This window comes from Bemisia tabaci, chromosome 4 (genome assembly GCF_918797505.1).
Source record: "Bemisia tabaci chromosome 4, PGI_BMITA_v3".
Taxonomy (NCBI): domain Eukaryota; kingdom Metazoa; phylum Arthropoda; class Insecta; order Hemiptera; family Aleyrodidae; genus Bemisia; species Bemisia tabaci.
Window position 1 is genome coordinate 31,204,817 of NC_092796.1, and position 21,625 is coordinate 31,226,441.

The following is a 21,625-nucleotide window of genomic DNA, read 5'->3' on the forward strand; positions in this document are numbered from 1 at the left end:
CAAGGATTCACAAACTCTGACCTTGATAAATATTTCCGACATATACTTGAGATACAGTCAGATGTTTGGAATTCTGGACATTCAGTTATTGTTCACATACAAAAGAAATTGACTAACAAATACAACCGTTTTATATTTACATAACTGCTCAACAGAACATACCGACAGTTGTGATTAGTTTCTCGACAGCACTCTGATAGCGGTAGGATAGCTAAAGGATCCCTACCCTACGGCAAAAATGGAGTTGATTGAAATTTTGATTCACATGGTGCTAATGCTGTCAAGACTCAAGACAAAATTACACTCCACGCACAGTCAAAGAGTATTTTGATAAGTAAGATTATCCATTAAGGAAGTTGCACAAATCACAAATCAAACCGAAGGACACGGACAAACCAAGGAGCCAGCCATAGCCAGCTCAGAAACTCGGCAATTCAGTTTCTCTCACTGCAAAAGGTGGAACCATCCAAAGTACCATCAATGTTAAGTTGAAGGGGTGAATTACTTATTTAAAGAGTGCTAAGTCATTTTGGGACTTTTTCGAAGAGATTTAAAGGAAAAAATTGGAAAATGCTCAACTATAAAATGAACGTAAACAATCCGCCATTGTATCAAAGCTGACGCACAAATGAAACAAGCGCTAAACACAAGGGTAAAAAGTACATACGTAAATTGATTTTGTTTTATAAGGAAAATGGTGAAAAAGTTAGGAAATTCATATTGGAAATTGAAGCTTTAAGATATAAAGAACTTCAGATAATTAATACAGTTTATTTAGAAACGGAGTTAAAGAAGGCAAAGTTAAGGAAACTCAGAAGGAACAGGGTATTTTGTAGGAAAGGGTTGGTAGGTTTAGAATTGAATCGACGTATCGACGTATCGAACAGCGACTATCGGTAGTCTCGAAAAACCCCTGTAAAATACACACTAATACAATAAGCGGTTACATCAGATCTTATGGGAGCGCACTCACACATACAAAAAATCGCTTTTTCAAGCGATTTTTTACAAGAGAACAGAGGAGAATCTCACTAGCGATCGAGATTTTTCGAGATTTTACATTGATTAAATAGCCCAGAGTGAAAGGAAAGTTCTCTCCAGTTGATCACTGGGAGAACAACAAAATCAGCTGTTTGAAAACGTAAACATCGTAAAGATTGAACATGTATGACAGAAACGTTTTTTAAAGTGGCTTTCGAATGGCAAAACCTAGATCTTCACTTTATTTTTTGTGGTGTAACTATTCTTATTCTCAGTGTTTTAGTGTTTTTTTCTCCTGTCTTTCAAGTATGGTTTTCAGTGTCTACAGAACGCACTCAGAGTCTCTTGGGCAACCCATCAGTTGACTGACACTGACCAGTGAGAATGTCACATCACTAAAAGCGGTTTAAGCCACAGATTGTCTCCAATGAACTTTTCCATCTTTTTTAAGAATTTAAAACACTTCAGTCTCTATTGATTTTGTTCATGTCATTCCTCAATGTGGCAGCAGCAAGCATTCGTCATTGACGCTAAGTTCAATGCACACAGAGCCCAAAATCATCCAAATTTCAGTAAGTTATAATTATTTCTCATTGAGAATCTTTACTTTTGTTCCACTGAGTGTAAAGTTAAATATTGATTCAGTTTTATGCATAAGGCTCTAATGAAATTAAATGTCGGTTTAATTGTTGCACGAGGACCTACTTGCTGATAACGTAGAAGATGTAGGTAGTCCACGGATATGAGATTATGCTGCTGAAGTCTTGTAAAGAACCTTCCACAAGTGGAGAGGGTCTGCGCACGTACTGAGCTATTTGAGTAGTGTAATATTTAGGCTCTCGAGGCATTGTCTTTCAGCGGCTATCTAATTAACCGAAGGCAGACATGAAAACTCCTTAAAATTGAGGACAATCCATGAACGTGTCTCCCCTACACTTGAGCAAAACTTGCTCTTTGCATGTGAAAACAAAAATCAAACTTTCGTTTGTGTTGAAACTTGTATGGTGTGTAAAAATTCATTGACTGCTTAACTAGCAGGTAAAGCTCAAAAAAGGAAACGCTACGCAAATATGCTATTTTCAGAGAAGTTTGGATGAGTTTTAAATTTTTATATGCTACATCATATATGGACGTATTTCTATCAAACGGAACTAAGCGCCATAGGGGGAGGAAGGGAGAGAGGGGCTTGGATTGGCGTATGTTGCGGAACGCGATGCTCATTCCGTCCTATACTCGCAATGCTTTTCCATGGCGCTTAGTTCTGTTTGACAGAATGCACTATCTGGTATTCTAAAATCCGTCAAAGGAACTCAAATTGGCGCTTAGTTCCGTGTAACAAAAATACGTTCATATGTAGTCACTTTTGCAAGAAAGTTCTCGTGACATTTTAATTAATTTTCCATTGCTTACTTCCAGGAACCTTGTATATTCGTAGAAGAAACCAACTTCTCCGAGATTATTCCAGACCAGATGTAAGTACATCCTCTTAATAATTATCCATTATGAGGTCTTCGCAGCCATCATTTAGTGATTGCTGAATCATTGAAGTGTTTTTACCCACAACTTTTTTTTGTTTGTAATTATGGGTTGAGGAGTGAACATTTCCACTATCCCTTTAAAACTATTTGCTTTGCACTACTGCTGAGGGTTCCCTGGGATGGCAGGATGATTCATTTCAAAATTACAAGTAAAGCAGCAAACATTGCTACTTTAAATGCGCTCGCATCTGTGTAAAGGAGCCCAGTGTTGTGGGAGAAAATTTTCCATAACTTTTTGCAAATGCACAGAAGGTGAGATCTATTAATTACCATTTTCTAGTCATCGTTTAAATAACCTCCGACCTTATGGCATTGTTGGCATCTTTAATTTATGAAGTCCTTCTATCTCCATTTTTCTTCAAATTCGAAGTAAAGAAAACTGTCATGAAAAGGAAAATGACATATTTTAGTAAATTAATTAAGATTATATTCTTTCTCTGTATTACTTATTCATTTCAGGAGAATGGTTTAAGAAGCCAGTATTTGAAACTAAGAACTCAACTTTTGCAGCAACGTTACAATGTAGATTCCATTAGCACAAGTCGAAGTATCAGTGCCCGAAGCAGTAGTAGAGTGAGCTATGTAAGTATTAATTCTAATTTCTCCTTTTTATTTATCTTGGGGTGCATTTCAACTATCATAGAAAACTGGATATTTTCTCTTGATGACTTATGAATGTACGTATCTTACTTTCTTGCTCCCCTTGTTTTAAATTTTGTGGCTGTTTTTCTTGGATATTATCAGGGTATTTTATTTGTGCTCGACTAAAGAGCAATGGGTACACCCAATTGTCAATTACACTAACTTTGAGTTCACTCTTTTTTATCCAGTCTCTTGATTTTAAAAAAATTCATATGTCATCAGAGGGAAATATCCAGTTTTCTATGATAGTTGAAATAGTGAGGAAGCTCTGAGTTTATGTAATTGACAACTGGGTGTACTCGTTGCTTTAAAATTTTACTATTTAGAAAGATCCATTTCCATCCTTAATTTGTACCATAGAATATTAAAAAATTCCAAGTTAAAATATTCATGATTTTTTCTAGAATACTTGAGTATTTTATTAAAATAAACGTGCTTTGAATGCTCATGTAATGTTTTTCTTCAACGTAGCAAATCAGAATTCTAAGCATCAATTTCATACATTAAGAATAATTATGCAAAAAAAAAAAAACATTCCCTAAACCTAGGTACTTGTGCCTGAGAATTTGTAGCAGAATATTTTGTATAAATTTCAAGCCAGAAGACAGCTTGTTTCTCTTAGAAAAAATAAAAAAAAAATGTTATTCATTATAGTGGAGATTTTAAAACACCACAAAGAAAGTAAAGCTGGATTGCTGTTTTTATTGATTTGATGAGTCCTTTATCATAACGATTTTTACATTTTTTATATCTATGTGAGTTGATGTGCTTTATACCCACTGGATTGCCTGACAAATAAGGTCATGCCCTGGTTGTTAGGAGAAGAAGTGGCAAAGGAGGTACATGATTTCTCACTTAGTTCATCGATTTGAAAGTAATGGTCTGTAAAGTCAATTCTCATTTGTTTTCATTTTGAATGTATTTCTATTATTTTTCCTCAGATAAGCGATACTCCAGAAAACAACTATGTGCTCACATGGGATAGTCTCTATTTTGCATCACCACCCTCAGACTCAAGCTCAAATGTTATTCCAACTCACCAAGCTGAGGCATCCCGTGCCATTGTTGGGGATAACACGATTGCAGAAAATTATGCCTTCGTTGGCGTACACCATATTTTTGACCAGGTAGTATCACTTTTCAAATTTTGCTAGAGCTTGTTCATCCTACACTATGACGTAAAATTCATCTCTGATTAGCCTCAAATCAGTAATAGGTTAGTGCATGCATCTAGATGGTACTATTGATGAGAGTTGTAAACAAGATATGACATTTGTCTCAATGTAGGATACTCTACCACTCAATTTGGTACGATGATAAGATCTAAAAATAATGTAATAGAATTATTAGCAGGAAGAAAGATCATAGCTACAAAAAACTCAGAACTGCATCTTAGGTGGCACTGTTCAAAAGAGTATTTTTGGGATATTTTTTTATAAAAAACTTGGAAAAATGTTGAGTCAAATTTCAGTCATGACAACTTTGATTTAGGAATTCCAAAAATGTATTTTTGAAAAAAATTCCTGTATAGTTTTTACATTATCTGCCATGTGCGAGGCTCAAAATTATCATATTCTAAGGCAACTATTTGCCCTGCATTTGAAAATTAATGAAGTGAACTGTTTAGAACTAATTATTTGTGATATCGGAAGGTATTCGCAACAGAAAAATTAAATACTGATTTCCCAACTCAGCTTGATTAGTTTCCTTAAAAAATTTTCTGCTGTGCACTAAGATCCTTTTTACAATGATTGGTCACAAATATCCTAATTGGTAGCCAATAGAAGGTTAGCTCCACTGTATAGGGCAACACCTTCAAAGCCGTATCTAATATTGCGAGTTCTGTCATTTCAACTTATTACAGCAGAGATATTGCAACTCCACAAGCCTCCCTTTCTTATCAGTTATCTACTTACAGGAAAAATTTCACCCTGTCAGTGTTATTTCACGAATATTTATTGCAAGATTGTGAAAGGCTCTCTGCTGTGAATTAAGAGTAAAATCGATGCAACATGGCGTTTAAGATAATTCAAAGCACCTTTTAAAAATTACACATAAGTTGAAATTAACGGAAAGATTACTCTAACATATGCTCTTTTTTTTCTGTTCAAAGCATCGAGCTGCAGTGACGATGCTTGCTTTTGCCCACAACGATAGATCAAAACTGGCTTGTGCATCGTATGATGGAACGGTTTCAATTTGCAATGTCACCGCTTCTCCCCCGATCGTCGAAAATATTTTCAAAGAACATAAGTCTGCTGTTACTGGTAATTTGCCCTTTAAATTGTCTCTAACTTGCATTATTCGAAAAGGAGTTAAAATTTCTAGCTTATTTTAGGTACAAAATTATTAATTCCTTTATAAAGATGAATGATTTTGTGAATGAGCTAGAAATAGGATTTGTTGTTTGACTAAAAATTTAAATGTTAGCCCCAGAATGAAACGATTGAAACAGTAGTGTTAAAAAGGATTAATTTACAAACAAGTAATATTATCATAACTAAATATAAAGTCACACGCTTTTGGAAGACTCATTAATTCCTCTACCCTAATTTAAACGGACTTTGTAGCTTGTTGAAGAAGAATGGCAAAAGACCATTGACGCACTTATGTCTGTTTAATTAAAGTATAGGAATCAATGAGTTTCCAAAAAGCATTCAACATTACATTTTCTTTTGTTCATTGAAAGGGTATTTTTTTATTATCTCCATGTGTTGAATGCCTGGAAGTGTCAAACTGAGTAGAAGTTATGATGGTGTGAAATTCATGCATGAAAAACCACAGTTTGGAGTAAAAGATAATTGAAGTTTCTTCATGCAGTGTTCAGGGCTCAAAATATGTCTATTACAATTTTAAATAGTATGAATTTTAAGGTTTTAAGTAACATATTTACAATTTTTACAATTTTGTGTCTCTGTTGAGCGCAGAAATAAACTTTACTGCCTGGAACGTTTTTTTTTGAGTGCTAGAGAGTAGTTACAAGTCAGGACTCAAATTCCCATTTTCGGATCCATGTAGGCAAAATATGGTTTTCTTAAAAATTAGCCTCCATGTTTTCAGGTCTGTTTTTCCTCTGAAAATTGCATAAACATATTTCTTCCCAGTGTTAAATTTAGGTGTTAATTCACGTGGTGAGTGAATAGTTTCTCACTCCTCAAAGCTCCAAAATATTTTATCCTCTATTAACTCATATTTTTTTGTTCTCTCGGCATTTTTTTTATCTAATTTATTGTTCTGCCTTTGATACAGGTTTCGATTGGTCGGAATCGAATGATCTCTTGGTGAGCTGCTCTGTGGATGCAACGCTAGTCCTGTACGATGTGTCTCATAAAATCTCTTTAAGGACCATTCCTGAGCCTTCAAACCATAGCATTTTGTCATGCCTTTTCCATCCTATGAATAATAATTTAGTAGTAGTATCCTTTTATTCGAGTACAATCACCACCAGGTTGAATTATAGTGTTTTTATCGTGATGTTTGTTGGAGGTGAATCTTCAGTAAACAGTCTAGTCGAAGAGATATCTTTGTTTTAGGAGCTTTTTGTCTTGTTTTGACTTTTATAATCATGTTCAAAGAGTCTGGAAGTAGGCTATGGGCAGTTTGTGATTTACTGAAAAAATTCTTCGAAGTTTTAGGGAAAGTTTTAACCTGAGGATTGTAGGGAGAACTTACGTTAGATAAATTGGCAGTTGTTTATTTTTGACTACCATGTCCAGTAAATAATTTCAGCAATACCCCCTAGAGGAAGGTATTGGTTTTTTGGTATCTATGCATAATGGCAGCCCAGCATCATTGTTGCACTCAGTCAAACCTTGAGTGCCACTAGACGACGGTGCTGGCATTGCAAATATCTTTTAGACTCTTGGATCATTTTAATAAAGACCATTATCAATTTTAAGCCTGTACTTTTCGACACCCAAAGCTTATTTCTAATTCTTCACATCCAAAGAATGAGTATGATTCTAAGGTTTATAAGTGTGGAAACTGAACTAACTGCCATACTTTGAAAATAATAACTTACCTTGGAGTTAGATTTCAGCAGTGCAGTGCGTTAGTACTCTGGAACTATTTTAAAGAATCATTATAAAAATAATCCCCCTCTCCTGCCCATAAATAGAAACCCCCAAAACCTGTATTTTTCGGTCCTAAAATAAGCCCCCCTTCTCTTGAAAATTATCTGTTACACTTTTGAGAGGATAAAAGAGGAAAGACTTATTAAGTAACAAACCTACTCTTGTTTTTACAATTAAGTTATCGTTAAACATTTAGTAACATCTAGCTTTTCCTCTTCATGAAGTATGAGCCTTAATCTATCTTCCTCAGATTGGAAATAACAGTGGTCTAGTGTCTGTCGCAAATGTTTCAACAGGAATTTATGTTCGCGGCGCGGCAACCAAAGTTGAGGGTAGAATTCTTTGCCTCACATTTGATGCAAGTGGCCGATTGTTATGGGCTGGAAATGACAAGGTATGAATGTTTTTTTACCCCTCTCTAAACCAAGAGCTCACAAAGCTAGGTTTTTCTAGTTGGTTTGTTTGACCTAGTTGTAAGCATGAGTCAATATTTGGTCAATATGCGCTTTTGCATATTGACCAAACCCAGGAAACCAGATTTCAGCCACAAAAATTTTCACCTCAATCGCTTCTCTTTAAGTGTTTTTTGATCCGTTATGTTTCTCATGTTTTCAGGGTGTGATCACATCTCTAATCTGTGATAGGACAGGCAGGATAAACAAAGGCAAAAGAATAGTGGTTGCTGAAAACTGCCCGATAACATGTTTAAGCTGGCGAGCATGGATTAGTCGAGAAGCAAGAGACCCAACGCTCCTCGTCAATTGTGCTGCAAATGTAGTTTGTCTTTTTAGGTAAGTTTCATTTTGGTATTAGTTTTTGTATCATTCTCTAATCAGCTTGTATAAAATATTAGACTTTGTCCAGAGGTGGCTACCGCCACCCATGATTTGATGTTTATTGCTTTGTTTCAAAGTTGCCTTACTATATTCTAGCCCCGCAGTAAGGACAACCTAAGTTCGTATTCTCAATAACTTTTCAAGAATGCTTGTGGAGCTTTCAAGTGGATTGGTGTTTCTGACATTTCATTTGTAGACAATATATTTGCCGCCAGTCTTAGCCAAAGCATGGAAGTAAATTTCAGCATGAAACGGATTAAGCTCAAAAACAGCTTTTTTGACTGGACATTAAGACTGAAAGTGAAATCGTATAAAAAACTTGTAGTCTGAATGCTTAATATGAAAAAGGAATTTTCAATAGTCTTCTTTAGTTTTTTCTATGTAAGAACTTCACTACAGATTTTCCCTACTAAGAAGTTTGTCTCCTCAATCTCTAAATTATTCAGCAATTTTTAACAAAATTATTTATTTTTTCAGAGTAAGCAGTCAAGATGGCATGCTAAAACTGAGGAAGAAATTCTCCACTCGTCACAAAAATCCATCTTGTATGGTCCGATCTACTTTTTGTCCAATCATGTCTTTCAGACAAGGTGCATGCGTAGGTAAGATTGACTTTTCTTCATAAAATTGACCAGCACTGTCATTTTTCCCATATTTTTTGCCAGGTTGAAGAGGAATGGGCCTGGTGCATGCAAGAGATACAGCCATGCGAATAGACTTTTTAGAGGTTAAATGACATGAAAATTACGATGGTCACATTAAAAAAGTCTGAAATACACTCCTTACCGCGCAATTTGCGTTGTTAGAAGCGCGCTTTTTCAAATTTCCCGCGTCGGGGGGCAGTTTTTTTACGGAAACAATTAACGGCAACTCGCGGCTATTTCCGGTCAACTAAAACTGACAACATAACCTAAAAATCGGAGCTCGTGATATCGTGAAATGAAATGTAGAAGGATTGCGTTGGATATTTAAAAGTTGATCGATTTGGTGACCGCATAAAGCGTATATGCACCACTATAAGAGATCACGTTGCATTTGTGAACAAACTGAAGGAAAAAATAACAACAACAACAACAACAACAACTCGGCATCTTCCGGAAATCACCGAGCCCGCCGTTTGCTCGTTTCCGGTGATTAGAAAACTGCCCCCAGACGCGGGAAATTTGAAAAAGCGCGCTTCTAACAACCCAAATTGCGCAGTAAGGAGTGTATTTCAGACTTTTTTAATGTGACCATTGTAATTTTCGTGTCATTTAACCTCTATAAAGTCTATTTGCGCGGCTGTATCTCTTGCATGCAACAGGCCCATTATCTTCCAAAATTCATTCACCTCCAAAATAAACAATCGAGGAGGTGTCTGGAAGAAAGGCCCTTGAAAGACTAGTTGTACTTGGTTCTCAGACCAGTGGCTATCTGAGCAAACGGCAGCGCAGCTGAGAACATTGCTATCTGCCAATAATAATAATAATAATATGCTCGATAATTTCTGATTATGTTTCATTTTTTAAAAGAAAACCACCCAAAATAATGCCTTGCAATTTTCTATAAATATTTCTGGAGATGAATGAAAAAAGTTTTCAAGAAATTTCAAGGAAAATCGTTCTATAGTCTTTAACTATCGCGATTAGAGGTACGCATTTTTTTCCCCCAGCCATCAACATGCTTCTGATAAATATTAACTTTTATTCGTTTTTCTTTTCCAGTAACAGGGAGTGAAGACTCCTGTGTCTACTTTCTGGATATAGAAAGAGAAAGCAAGCCAGTGGTAAATAAGCTGCAAGGACATGCATGCCCCGTTCTCGGAGTGAGTTTCAACTATGATGAATCTCTGTTAGCTACATCGGATCAGCAAGGATTGGTGATAATCTGGTCACGAGAAAAACCTAGTTCAAAAGCAATAGATGCAAGTTAGAGAACTGTCCTGCATTTTTGAAAACTTCCAATGACTCTCAGTATTAAGTTTGATGAGTTAATTCTTTATTTTTCCAATTCCAATTCCCCATTTTTATTGTGCCGATGATTATGGATGGAGCGCTTATGTGTAACTGTTAGGGCAGTCAATTTACACTTTCCTAGGAAATGAGGTCTGAACCCTTTAATTAACTGATGAGGGGTTTTTTTTTGTTTTGTGTGAGTCAAGTGATGACGTCCAACTGACGGTTTTTAGTCCGTTAATTTTTGAGCTCTCTGATTGGTCAAAATGCAACATACTTTTGGACCACTTAAGATTCAGGATTTCATTACTGGCACTTGAGTTATGAGAAACTGATCTGTTATTAACGAGAAATTTCTCTATCTATGATACCATCCAGAATCAGTTTTTAGAAAGATCTTTCAACACCTCCTTTTCTACCTCCTTCCACTTCTGCATATATATTTTTCATCAACCCATTTCAAGCATGTCTGTTTTGTCCACATACATATCAATTTGATAAATCTGTTGTTTCAATTTAGCGTTTTTCAATTTCATTGCCCTCCATGTCTATAGTTTTAATGGAACTTTAACTGCAGTAGTTTTTCTTTTTAACCAGACACAGAGTATTTTAAGGAGCAATGTTATGAAACTCACTTGCATTTTGATCCTTTTTTTTGTATTTTTGAAGTGCAACTTCCAATTCGCTAAAAGCTTCCATGTCAACAAATCTGGAGTTTAATATGACTTCATTTTATGTTAAATATTGATAGTTAAAGTTGAAAAATGAGTCTTATAAATTGCGATGTTGTAAGTTTCTGCTCATGTTTTTATCTTTTTTTTCCCACAAATTTTATTGACATTTGTGAAAAAGAAATAGCAAATGAAAAACGTTTCTGAATGTTTCTGGGGGGAAAAAGGAACTTCGATTTTTATATACTTATCGTCCGTGAGTATTAGTTTGTTGGTCCAGATGCTGGCAATACTTTTAACCCTTTTCAATGGAAACACTGGGTATAGGGTGCTGGCAGCTCTGGGTTGTCAAGTTCCAAAATCTCATTTTATATTTCACTAGCTGTTAGAAGAACGAACGCATGTATTCTGTTGAAACTTCCTAATGATTTTACAAAATTCGAAAGAAAATTTTCCAGAAACATTTTGCGATTTTTGCATCTCTATTTACATTAGGGAGATTCTAAAATCCTCCACTCAACCCTTCACTTATTTCGATGGCCGAAGTGCAAAAAGACGTATCTCCATTGCAGTGTTTCAAAATTTCCACTACTATTTTATTTTTTTCATAAAGAGATAAGCCAGTTTTATAGTTTGAAATTTATACAGCATATTCTATCAATAGAGATGAAACAGCAAGGAAATTTTCAAGAAACTAACTTCACTAGTTTTATAAAGAGAAATTAAAGTATGATAGGAAGTCTGCAATGTCGCATACGGAGATACATGGTCTCACACTTTAGCCATTGATACTTAACTTTACGTGCCTCATCACAAAAGTCAAAAATCCTTTATTTTAACTTCACCTCACTGAAACCAACAGCTTCTTCATTGTTTATAAGATAAAACATGTTTTATCAAATCTCAGTTGTTGTTTTTTAATTTTTGTCAATTTTTTATGTCAACTATATTTTTCATTGTTGATTCTTTTATTGTACCTCTCAATTTTATAAAATATATTTTATATAAATTTTAACGACTGTAGAATGTTTGAATGTCTTTGTCCATCGAACCCTTATTTTTTCATTTTATTGCTGCATTTGGGTTTTTCATTAGTGGAACTTTCCATGAGATTGCCATTGTCAAAATTTTACCACTGAACTCTTCATATACCTACTAGATATCGATAGCAAAAGTGCAAAATAACATATCTTTATTTGCAACATTGCAGATTTCCCGTCACACTTCATTTTTACTTTCAGAAACTGGTAACATAATTTCTTAAAAACTTCCTTGATTTTTCTTACATATGGCAGAGGAATGTTCTGTAGGTATGAATTTTAAGCTACAAAATTAGCTTGTTTCTCTCTGTAAAAATAAAATAGGAGCAGAAATTTTGAAACAATGGAGAATTTGCATGCAAATTTTTTATTGCTTCATCTGAAAGTGCTTAAAGAGCTGACTTCACAGTATTTTTTATAATTTTTTTCTGATATGGGATATAGTATAAAAATAGATTTAAAAGTGAGAAAATGCACCACCTAGTGATGTCATCTTGCCGCATTTCCCATTTAAGCACATGTATTTTAGCAGATTAGATTATTTTGTCAAACTCTCTTCATTAATTGTTCAATTCATGAACCAATAGGGTATCATCGTGTTCAGTTCACTCAGTAGTTTCCACTTAAACACGCAATTCATCAAATTTTAGACTCCTGCAAATTCTCTAGTCAATGAAGACTTGTGGTTTTGAACTCTGGCCATGATATTTACATCTATTTTTCATTAATAAAGTTCATTTTTCAATTGAAAAACCCATCAACTTAATTTTTTGAAATTATGTTTCCAGTATTTTCCTTTCAGTGTTAAGATTACCTTGGGAAAATTTCAATCATAGTTAGGATGGTCCGTTTCCCTTCAAAGAAAAAAGAAGGAGAAATTTTGAAACCCACGAAACAAAATGTCCACCAAATTAGGCCATCCACGAAGAGTTTTCATTGGGGAGGGGGGGGGGCGAAAAATTTGAATTGGACAGAAGGGGGAGGGAGGGTTGCACTCTGTTTCCCGGGCAGCCTCGTTCCTGATGAAGAGGGCATGAGCACAATGAAAGCGAAATTATGGACTGGAAGTTAGAGCATTCAGTCATCAAGCAGGGAAAGAATGATCTCAAAATACATGCCGACCTTTATTACTTGCATTGTTCGCTGGTGACATTCACACACACCTACACGGTGCGGTGTTTAATTCGTGGAAGGGGCTAGGGGAACCCGCTCCTAGCTTTCGTGCAAATATGCGCGTACGATACTTCGCAAGCCTTGAAGTTTCATCATCGCCTGGACCTATGCATGCATTATAATGCCTCATGATGAAAGTTCATGCACCGGTGTCAAATTGTTGCTAACTAACAGGACCTTTCTCAGATTTACTGCAGTTAGGAAGCTAATTTGGCAACGTCAAAATGCAAGCATGCACTTTCGAACAGGATTGCTGCAGCGCGCGCAACTGGATTGACGAGTTCAATGCCAAGTTCAAACTTTACGGTAACCTGCCTCCAGATCAACTCTAAGATATTTATCAAAATATAGTTTACGCTTAATTACAGCTCTTTTATCGCGAAAATCCTCGTTCTGAACCAACTTTCGCTCCCAGAAGATGAGAGCGCGATTTCAAAATTTGTGTTTATCCTCCGTGGCCACCCTGTTCGCGGAAGTTCGGAAATCGCATCGGTTTCCGGAATCAGTCGGGAATAGACAGGAATATTTTATGGGATGAAACGGGATTTGATAAACTTTCGTGATTTGTGCAAGAATGGCGTTATTTGTGCAGTGTAAATACGTGCTAATTTACAAGTGTAATTATCTCTTTGGCGGTTGATCATTCAAATGCGAGATCGATGGCGTCCGAAAGGTACGCGCTCAGTTTTAGTCCTCTAAAATCTATGTGTGTATACTAGGGTCGAAAACTAGCCCCTCTGCTGGACAAGGCCTTGCCCATTTTGTTGGCATCTCCAATTGATAATTTTCTAAGCTTTCCAATTAACCTCCTCAACTGTTAACTGTAGCCTCAGCAGTTGTCTCTTTCACTTCTGCTCCTGAAAATCACTAAAAATTCTAGCATGTTCAGGAGTTACTAGCTTGTCTCAATTGAGTTTATAGTAATGTTTACTTGTCTACCGTCCATAGACCTAGCTTTCTCCTCTCTTCTGTTTATGTCCTATGCCTCCTACTAAAAGCCTCTGGACTCTGTCTCGAGAGGAATCTCTCCTTTCAACTTTACATCAGGAGGAGAATTGACTTAACAAGTTTGAAGGGATCTCAAACTTTTGTCGCCTTCGCGTTCAGCCTTTTCTAACCTCAAACTTTGGCTGTCAAATGTTTAAAATTCAAAAGCAGAATTTCCCAAGCCCTGTTGCACATTTTGTGAAAGTTCTCGATTATAGCTGAGCATTTGCTCCGTTAGCACTTGTAATCCCTAGTGCTTCCATGTTTACCGTCAGGAGCTAAGAAGCTGCATGGCAACTAACATTGTCTGGATCGAAAGTCTCTGGGAACCTCACAAGTAGCTCTAAGTCAATCGGAATCAAACTAGAGTCCCCAATCCTAAAAGTGTCCCTAGAAGGTTTGTCCGAAGGATAATTGTTGTATCTCAATGTAAGACTTACTTCTTCCTGTGATGCTTTACTGTACGTGCACCGAACTTGTGTATTTTCTCCTTACTGCACTGATACACAGTGATAAGAGTAAGGAATGACACTTACTAAGTAAACTTTCCTCAACAAAGCTTAGAACTTTTGTACGAGATGAATTTATTCCCAGATTTACAGGGCAAGTTATGTAGGTAGTTGACAAGGGGTGGCTAATTTTGCTGGGGGGGAGGGGAGGGGGGTGCTCTTAGAATTTTCAATTTTTGTTCTTTAAGTAAGATTTTTGTACTCAGGGAAGAGTTGACAAAAATTAGGATAAACTTCCTCTTAAGGGACATATTTTTCTGATGGAGGCGGCCTCTGAACTCCCCTTGATACTAAACTTTTCCTGCAGGACCCTCAGGAACCATCACAAGGGTGACAGTAAGTCCATAGCTATGTTGTGGAAGTAATCTGTTCGGGACCGTTTAGAAATGGAATTACCCAATTCTAAATACTTAGTCAGCGTTGTTGGGCTCTGTCAGAATAATGGTGTATAATGGCCCAACGTTTGTACCAAACGCTCTTACGATCTCAGGAGGTCGATGAAACCACTGAGTTGCGTTTGCAAACAGAAGAACGCAATGGAAATGGACAAGTTTACTTCGACATTGAACTTCAATTTGGGCATGCAGGAATCTTCAGTTGTCAGTACCCTACAGAACAGTGTGGATTCCGTACTATTCAGGGTTGCCATGGTCAAAACTGGGAAATGGCAGGGAATTTTAAAAATTCATGGAAAACCTGGAAATGTCAGGACCTTTAATTGCTTTCCAGAATGGGTTTGACGTTTCGAATAACAGATTTTGCGTTGAAACTATTTTAAACCGTCTCTTTTCTGTCATCTGACATATCTATAATTGTCCAGGAATTTCACCAAAATGTGTCTGGGAAAAGTCAGGGAATTTCATTTTCTAAATTCTGTCGCAACCATAATCCTGCAAATTTAAGTACGTTTCTTAAAGCTGAAATTATTACAGTCCAACAAGGATCATCAACCAAGTATTTGGAAAGGTGCCTTGATGATGATGAGTTTCCCAGCCTTCTTTCTATACTAACAATGGGAAAGTGTTCGGCAATTTTTTAGCCATGTGTCTAATTTTCGTGTGTTTGGATCTTTGTTCACAGAGTGGAATGGGTTGAGATTATCGAACCCAAAACAAATGAACGCATGTATGCAAATTTAACCACAGGAGAGTGTGTCTGGGATCCTCCTGTGGGTGTTAAAGTGTGAGTATATTCTTTCATTATTGGCTGAGCACAGCATTTTAAGTCAGATTAGTTAATTGGTTTTTTAATATTTTTTTTAAAAAAAAAACAAAAAAAAAACACGAGAAGAACGGGTAACCAAGACTAAAAAACAACAAAACAGCCTCTATGATAATCTCACCTCCTTTCGTCACGAAATGGGGGTCCAGGTATTTTGATTTTTGTAATTTTTTATACATTTTTGTTTCCTGGTTGAGGAGGAGGTTGAAGTTGAAACTACCCCAAAACATCGCAGGCTTCATGTTTTGTTGTTTTTTAGCTTTGGTTACACATTTTTCTTGTGTTTTTTTTTTTTTTTTTTAAGTTAAATTATTCAGGCTTTTTTTGTGTACTTGTGTTAATCGGTTACTTTGTATCAATTAAAAGATCCTTGGTTAATTGATCACGATATTTGGTTCAGTAGATTTGAGCAATAATTATCTAAAAAGAAAACTAAGAAAGAGTGGACTCTAAGTTTGATTATGAAGTTTGTTGGACAATTGATTCTGTACACTACTATGACTCTAATGAGAATTTATTTGGGTATGCCGGGAATACTCAAGTGGAAACATTCATTAACTTCCTTTATCTAGATTGGTAATCCATTCCATTAAATTTCTGAACCACAGTCATGAGTTGATGAGAAAGCAAGCTCATTCATATGTAGCAAAATTTCAACAGATATTCCTTTATTTTTATGGCAGGTGAAGGCAGTTTGAAACGTAATGAGAAGTTAATATTATAATTTTTTAATTTGTGTCGGTATGGGATAGAACAATTTTTTGTGGAAAATATTTCCTCTTGATTTTCTGAGGAGGCAGGCGAAATTAAGTTTGTTGCTGTTTAGAGAGAGGATTTCTTCGTTTGGTTTGATATTCATAGTTTGACCACATGTTTGCAATTGAAAACTACTATTTTAGGCTTATCCCTAAAAGCACTTGTCTGCACAGGGAATCTTTTAGCACATATTATTTTGTCTCTAAAATTTTTCCCTATACATAGTAAGTAAGTAGTATCTTATTGCAAAATGGAGTCCAATTTATCTGTCCTAATCAAGGTATTAGAACCTTTTGTCCACTATCTCTAACTTGGCTACATAATTTGATGTCAGCCCTAATAATTACCCATGAAAATATATTTAAATATTTTAAATTTTAATTATTTAGTTATACCCTAATGCATTTTGAATGTAGAATATTGTTTTTATTTTTTCCTTTTTCTGAAATTGCATCTGGAATTTTGTGATCTTTTGAAATTGTCAAACCTTTTTTTTGTTCTAAATTTTTGTGTGTTTTTTTTTTCCAGTAAGAAGACTGATAACAACCAATGGTGGGAGTTATTTGACCAGAAAACTAGTAGGTTTTACTACTACAATGCAGCGTCCTTGAAAACTGTCTGGCATTGTCCCCAGAATTGTGATATTATTCCTTTAGCCAAATTACAGGTACTTGATCACTGTTTACCAACTTTGTGCTTTGAATTGATTGTTTTATACTTCTTTCAACAATTGAGATCCTTTCTTGCGGACTCATCAAATTAAAAACAGGCATTGCTTCATTTTTGAAAGATCCTCTTCAGATACTTCTTTTGCATAGTGCAATTCTTGCTTGGTGGTGCATTATGAAAAAAAAGAATTTACTTAAAATTTTCGGAAAAAAAAAAAAAAAAAAAAAAAAAAAAACCTCTATCTACCGTAGGCTGAGTAATGTCACCTAACTGCTTTGTCCTCCATTTATACTAAGGCTTGAGTGTCACATTTTGCCAACCCAGCATCTAAACTTCTATCTTTTAAATGGATATGCTCTGCCTTAAATCTTTCGATTTGGATAGACTTTATTGTTTTATGCGTCCATATACCTTTAAAGAGGCATGGCTTTTTCAGTTTTTTTTTTAAAAGAATGAACAATCTGATTCAGGAACTATATACTTTGTTTTGTTCTAGACTATCAAACAAAATACTGAGCCATCAACCGATGAATTTGAAAAGAATGCAAGTGAAAACAAAAAATGCAAAGAATCGGTCGCAACCCAAACGCCAGGAAGGTATTCAGCGGCACAATCATCAACAGCAACTAACATGCGAATTCCTCTCACTCACATTAGTCCTACAAAAACATCCAATAGCGTGAGTATAATAATCATATTTCTAATCATACTTTACACTCGGATGAATTTCGCCCGATTCGCAAGATTCCATGGTATGTAGTTTTAAATTTTCAACTTCGACGGGCATTTGTCCTTGGTTGTTGACAAGTAAGTTTATCCAAAGAGAGATGTAGGAAAAATTAATCTTTTTCATTCTTGATTGTAATCAGTATGAAGCATTATTAGACTTTTCATCTTAATGAGGAGCACAGTTTTTAATTCCACAAGAAAAATTTGAGAGTCAACACTTTGATAGGTTTAACTTTCTACAAAATCTTTGATTGATTAAAATAATACAGTATGTCATGACCAGGCCTCGAGAGTAGGTTTTCTCTGCTTTGAGCTTGCTCGGCCATGAAAGTTGGGTCCAAACCTCACTAGCAAGAAAACTCGTTGATGAGGAATTGACTGTTGTCTCCGTGGCATGAAATCCTCAAGAGGAGACAAGCACACACAAGATCACCTTTTACTTGTCTAGGTGAGCAGGGCGGGAAACATTTTGCCCACTGTTTTTCCTGCAGTTTCAGTCAGATAGAAGGATTGATGTCCCATTTGCAGGTTTTCTCATGATTGAGGCTTTCGGTCAATTCCCGAACCCATAGTCGACTTGCCTGCAAGGTTTTTCCCTGAACATAGAAGCTGAGGCTTTATACACAAAGAGGACTGTATTTGGCCCAACCCTCTCCTCTGCTCTGCTCTTCTCTGGAACACGTGTTATGGAGGTTATGACCTCCTCCCTTTTTTTTGTCTCCCTATTATTTATTCATCAATGCATATGTTATCTGTCTTTATTTTATAGGAGAAGAATGACAGTTGTGTCATTGATAGGATAGCGTCCATACGGGAGGCAAAAAGCACAGAAACGCAAACATCTCCAATATCACCGCGGCGGTCCCACCACCACCATCACCACCATCATCATCATAGTCATAACCATAGGTACAGTAATAATATTACTTCATCTCAGACTGAACTGTCTTTAAAAAAATCCATTAGTGAAATAACATGAGAACGAGGAGCTCTTGGCTGGAAAGTTGGATCAGCCTTGCAATGCTGCTAAAACTGTTCAAATTGGTGCATTTCTTGTGTATATACAAGAGTTTTTCAAACAAACCATGTTATGTTGCTGAATTTTCATTTAAGCTTTAATGCATTTCTTCAACTCAACAAAACGAATGTACTCATTTTAGTACCACACCAATTTGGTAACCACAAAATTACCTAGTTTCAGTAGCATTGGAAGGCTTTTTACCAAAGAACTACTCTGTCTATTCACAGTATTTTCCATTTTTAATTGCTGTTTATCTTAACATGTTTCTCTCAATAGTTTGTGCAGGAACATAAAAGTGTTTGAATGCTCTTGATTTTTTTCCAACCTTTTATTTATTTTTTTTTTTTAATCTATTATTTTGTACTGGCAACTAAGTCCTAGAATTCTGAAAAATTGACGAAATATACTGAAGCCCTCTCAAAACTTCTTTCAGAAAAGATAACGGTAGGATAAACCATGAAAGCGTAGAAGTTTACAGCGTTTTCAGCAATTAACTCAAGATTTTGAGCCTGACCAAATCCACTGTAATGTGAAAAAGAGCTCTGCTGCTTCTGTATCATTGGTGCAGGAGTAAATAAGAGAACCCTAACTGTCGAAACCACTTAATCGATGGCAATTCCTGATTTTGAAAATTAATTATTTTCACTTTTGAAACTCTAAAACCAGGATCAACAATGTCTCAAGCTGACCATTTGCTTACAATAGCCATTAGAATGCTATTGTTTGCCAAGGTCAGTTTACTGTCAGTCGATATCAGTATCTGATGTCAGATGCCAGTGTTGGCTCCTCAAGTCCGATTTAGGGCACCAAGGAAACACCTTTGCGTCAAGCTAGTAAGATCAACAAGGTCTCGAATGTACTTGACTTTTTGTTTTTCCTCAAACATAGGTGAGCCATGTTCTTTCACGTTTACGTTTTTTCTCATTTTTAGGCATGATGATCATGGAAAAGCTTGGGGCACAGATGTTGAGGACAGACCTAGGAGGGGTAGTCATCACCGTGCTGCTTATTCGCAGGTACGTGTTAGTGTTCCCAGGTATAGAGAGAGGCATATAGAGGCGAAGAGAGATGAAAAATAGCTGTCTAATGCTAATATTAGCCTGTTTAATACAAAATGATGCCCTGTTATAAGTAGAAGCAAGGCTAAAATGGACCACTAGACAAGGTACGAATTTAAGCATTCTCATACATGTTTCCTAATCAAAATTTCACTTAGAACACGATTTGCGCAATGACTATTACTGAAATTAATTCCTGATTAAGATATTATTATTTTTATTTTACATTGGTTACAGGAATTTTGAATTGCCCAGTCGCAGAAAAGCAATTCTCTACGTGAGTCAAATGGAGCCTCACAACAGTTTTCCAAGTGTTAACAATTTGCTGTAGCTGAGCCGAAGTGTCAAGGTTGAGGTTGCCAGATTTTCATTTTGCAGAGATTGTCATGGTAAAGTTTAGTGTGCGATTTGACTTACGCAGACTATTGTGTTTTCATGAGTGGAAGGTTTGAATTCACGTTTCAAGAAACATTATATATCTTAGTCAGGAATTAATTTCAGTCATAGTCATTGCGCAAATCGTGTTCTACGTGAAATTTTGATTAGGAAACATGTATCAGAATGCTTAACTTCGAACCTTGTCTAGTGGTCCATTGTGAGACAGTATGAATATCGAACTATCTTTTAGGTTTTTACATTAAAAATCTTTTAACCTCCTCACCTTTGATTTTATTGGACATGTTTTGACGGGTCCGTTGCCTGTCCTCATTAGCAGTCAAGCGTTTCATAACCATTTCCCTTGGAAATGTCTATAAATTGAAGAAAGTAAATGCACTTTTCTTTCCTCTGTCATTTGTAATGTTGGAGGTTGTCTTACTCAAGTATATTTTGAAGCAAGCAAAAATGTTGTGTTATTTGAAGTTCATATGGCTGTTCCTCCATGATTTGAAAAAAGATGGTTTATTCTTTGCTGACTCAAAATATGTACGTGTCTGGTTATTTTCTTGAAAAATGGTATTTTAAGTTATAGAGTCTTTCAGTTTACTAAAGTAATTGGTTCTCGTTTGCCATCATTCATCGCTGTTCAGTCACAGGCAGACTGTTAAATATATTAATTTCCTAGGTTTGGTTTTATAATCTGTTTTCTGCTTTTGCAGCAGGATTCTGGTAGGTCCAGCGACTCAAGTTGTATATCCCTAAGTCGGACATCTTTGGATGCTAAATCTGCTATGTCAGCTAGCACATCGACACCACTGTTGAAGAAAAAACTCCTAAGTGATGCAACAATCAAGGAAAACGTTGTCTCTCGCTCAATACCACACCCCATTCAACGTAGTAGTTCATCTACATCGCAACACCAGTTACCATCGATTAAGCAAAAAAGCTTTGACATCGACATTAGTGAGTCTTCTGATTCTTCACACTGCTCCTTTACTCTGAATTCCTCTTTATGAAATATTGGATTGGTGACTAAAGCAGTTATTAATTGATAGGATAGTTTGGAGTACTTTTTGCATCAGGGAATCACTATTTCTGGCTCATCTGTAAAAGCAACTATTCGTAAGAGAAACTAATGGCTCATTAATTCTTTCTAAATGAGCCAGAAGTATTATTTCTTAATCGCAAAATGGTGTCCATTTGAAGATAATAGCAAAAAAAAAATCAGTACGTATTAAATTTCTGGCGGGTCAATGAAAGCGCCAAAAATATTTAGTCTTAATGAATAGAACAAATAAATTTCCTAAAGATGAATAAAATTCAGAACTATAGATCCATTTCAATAGTTTCATTCCCTTTAGTCTTAATTCTTTAATCTTGTGTGATCTGCAGTGCCAAAACAATAATGG

At 35.9% G+C, this 21,625-nt stretch overlaps 2 protein-coding genes across 4 annotated transcripts in view; both read left to right on the forward strand.

Annotated features, from left to right (window-relative positions):
- The first annotated feature begins 1,128 nt into the window (after positions 1-1,128).
- On the forward strand, positions 1,129-11,690 carry LOC109036314 (WD repeat-containing protein 13). The gene is made up of 10 exons (XM_072299687.1): positions 1,129-1,553; positions 2,398-2,453; positions 2,979-3,101; positions 4,103-4,288; positions 5,275-5,428; positions 6,411-6,577; positions 7,485-7,628; positions 7,850-8,025; positions 8,548-8,672; positions 9,774-11,690. Exons 1-10 carry the CDS (start codon positions 1,481-1,483, stop codon positions 9,980-9,982), a joined length of 1,413 nt encoding a protein of 470 aa, XP_072155788.1. The 5' UTR covers positions 1,129-1,480; the 3' UTR covers positions 9,983-11,690.
- A 1,488-nt stretch (positions 11,691-13,178) lies between these two features.
- Positions 13,179-21,625, forward strand: part of RhoGAP93B (MyTH4 and RhoGAP_KIAA1688 domain-containing protein RhoGAP93B) — a 30,774-nt gene continuing 22,327 nt past the window's right edge. For 2 of the 3 annotated variants that reach the window (XM_019050444.2, XM_019050461.2), the window contains exons 1-7: positions 13,181-13,561; positions 15,465-15,566; positions 16,890-17,028; positions 17,527-17,709; positions 18,529-18,668; positions 19,712-19,796; positions 20,936-21,179. In XM_019050444.2, coding sequence (XP_018905989.1) covers positions 13,548-13,561; positions 15,465-15,566; positions 16,890-17,028; positions 17,527-17,709; positions 18,529-18,668; positions 19,712-19,796; positions 20,936-21,179 — 907 coding nt within the window. In that variant the 5' untranslated portion in view covers positions 13,181-13,547. Of the gene's footprint in view, positions 13,562-15,464; positions 15,567-16,889; positions 17,029-17,526; positions 17,710-18,528; positions 18,669-19,711; positions 19,797-20,935; positions 21,180-21,625 lie in introns of all 3 variants that reach the window. The other variant, XM_019050452.2, reaches the window with a different exon arrangement.